The sequence below is a fragment of the Ceratosolen solmsi genome, unplaced genomic scaffold, assembly GCF_000503995.2.
Source record: "Ceratosolen solmsi marchali unplaced genomic scaffold, CerSol_1.0 scaffold56, whole genome shotgun sequence".
Classification (NCBI taxonomy): domain Eukaryota; kingdom Metazoa; phylum Arthropoda; class Insecta; order Hymenoptera; family Agaonidae; genus Ceratosolen; species Ceratosolen solmsi.
Window position 1 is genome coordinate 3,539,535 of NW_011948425.1, and position 2,121 is coordinate 3,541,655.

General features: G+C 51.3%; 1 protein-coding gene across 1 annotated transcript in view; it reads left to right on the forward strand.

Annotated features, from left to right (window-relative positions):
* Window positions 1-121: 121 nt before the first annotated feature.
* LOC105362837 (uncharacterized) overlaps window positions 122-2,121 on the forward strand; it is a 10,152-nt gene continuing 8,152 nt past the window's right edge. Inside the window, exon 1 of the mRNA XM_011500337.1 lies at window positions 122-141. Within this exon, the coding sequence (XP_011498639.1) occupies window positions 139-141 (3 nt within the window). The 5' untranslated portion in view covers window positions 122-138. The remainder of the gene's footprint in view (window positions 142-2,121) is intronic.

Here is a 2,121-nt window from a genome sequence, read left to right on the forward strand (position 1 = left end):
TGGCGGGGGCGACGGCGGCGGCGGCGGCGGCGGCGGCGGCGGCGGCGGCGGCGGCGGCCTCAGCGTAGGCGAGCCTCCCTCAACTCCAGCCGGCTCGATGCCAGCGGCACAACTCATCCGGACGGGCTGCACCGCACAATGGTAGGTCGGTGCCGCCGCCGCCAGCACCGCCGCCGCCAGCACCGCCGCCACCACCACGGCCGCCGCCGCCGTCGCTCCAGCACCTCGGGATCACGGCCGTGAGCCGGACTCGCGTAGCCGACCGCGGCGACCGAGGAGTGCGCGAGTGCGCGAGTGCGGCCCACCTGGTCGGGGACCTGCGCCGGGGCTGTGGACCCGGATTACGCGGGTCAGTGTGTTCTCCCGTGCGGGCAAGCGATACGATCAATCGACCGCCCTCGCGCTTTTGCCAAAGTCAATAATGCGCACCGCCGAGTAATTGCCGGGCGCTTATCAATGGAAAATGGCAAAGGTCCCGTTGATTGCTAGCGGCGCGCACGTCCCGGGGGACACGCGATATTTCCGTTGGATCGAAGCGAGGATCAACGTGACTGCAGCAGCCCCCAGCGGCTTCCTTCCTGCATCTCGGCATGTGTCTTTTCGTTTTTTACGCGTGAGTTCCGGGGACGGCTGTGACACGACGTCGCTTTAAATTAATCGAGGCCGCGATCGTGTCGAGCACGCAAGACTGACCAGCACTCCCAGCGGTCTTCTTCCTCTTCCTCAAGTATGTCAGTGCAAAGAGTGCGTATGACGTCAATTAAACACAAATACTGCTTATGACGTTACTCGCGCTGCTCAACAACACTTTATGGACATGGCGCGTGCACGGAGCATTTCATTATAAATTCGGTAGGAGGTCGTGGAGAAGGTGGCGGGCGTGCGGGCGGGAGGGACGGACGGATTAGTGGCGTGGGAGGTGGGAGGGCGGGCGGGGAAGAGAGAGAGAGAGAGAGAGAGAGAGAGTCCAAGTAAATGACACTGTTCGTCTTATTCTCTTTAAATGGACTCTCGTTTATAGCAGACCGATTCCAGGCTTTTATCGAGCATTCGCTATTTAGTTCCGCGTTTGGTCAATCATTAGAATTCGCGTGTTATCGACGGAGAGATACTTTTATCCTCCGGTCCTTCAAAGAAGAAGAAGATAAAGGTAAAAAAAAAAAAAAGAAGAAAACGAAAAAAAAAAAAAAAACAAAAACGAAAAAAAAAACAAAAGCAAAAGAAAAAAAATACAGGAAAGAGGAAAATTTTAATTACGAGACTTTCCAGCTAATCGTAGATAGAGGAGAAGCTTAATGTTCTTACACGCAATCTACGGATTTATATAAATACACATAAATCTTCCCTTTTCTACCCTCTGCATAAATACACTACATTCTGTCCGAGTAGATATACAAAGAAAAACAGGGCGTGCAAACATCCTCTAATAAGCTCTTGATCCCTCGCATCAAAAATCCATTAACAACGGGAAATAGTCGTAAAAACAGACAAAAATGAAATATAATCGGGCGATAGGAATGTCATTAAGTACCACGTTCGTTGGTTAATTAATTCGTGATATAAAACTCAAGCAATTGGGTAATACGATTGCGAGTGTCCGTTGAAAACTCTTAAGCTTAAACGTTAGTTGGTAAATTGGTAGAATCGGATGCGTTTGAAGGCTCTTTATTATTAGGTAAACAAACGAGTCGGTGAGCGATGCCTAGCGAGTGCCCGTATGTTATACAATAGGACGATAATAATGACGAAGCATTGTCGAATCGTTGATAAATGAGCGTGAAAATCCGTTGGCATTGAAAGCAATCGCGATAACAAATGTGTATGAACGGCAACTGGCCGAATTTCGTCTGCTTTGTTCGTCAATTAAATAAATTCCCACTTGTAAACGCGCGCCACCTTCCACATTAGATGCTCATAATCGAAAGAAGGGACGATTAGTCGTCAGTGACGCTCGGCTTATCTCGTCACGGGGTCACCGTGCGCCTTCCCCGAGGCCCATCGACGCCCAGAGCAATCCGACCGAGCAAATCTCAAGCGCTTACCGCCGCAAAGTCCTCGGGTACCTCCGGCATAATTCACTTTGCCGGCGGCTGCCACAATGTTATCGCTGGTCCTCTTCGC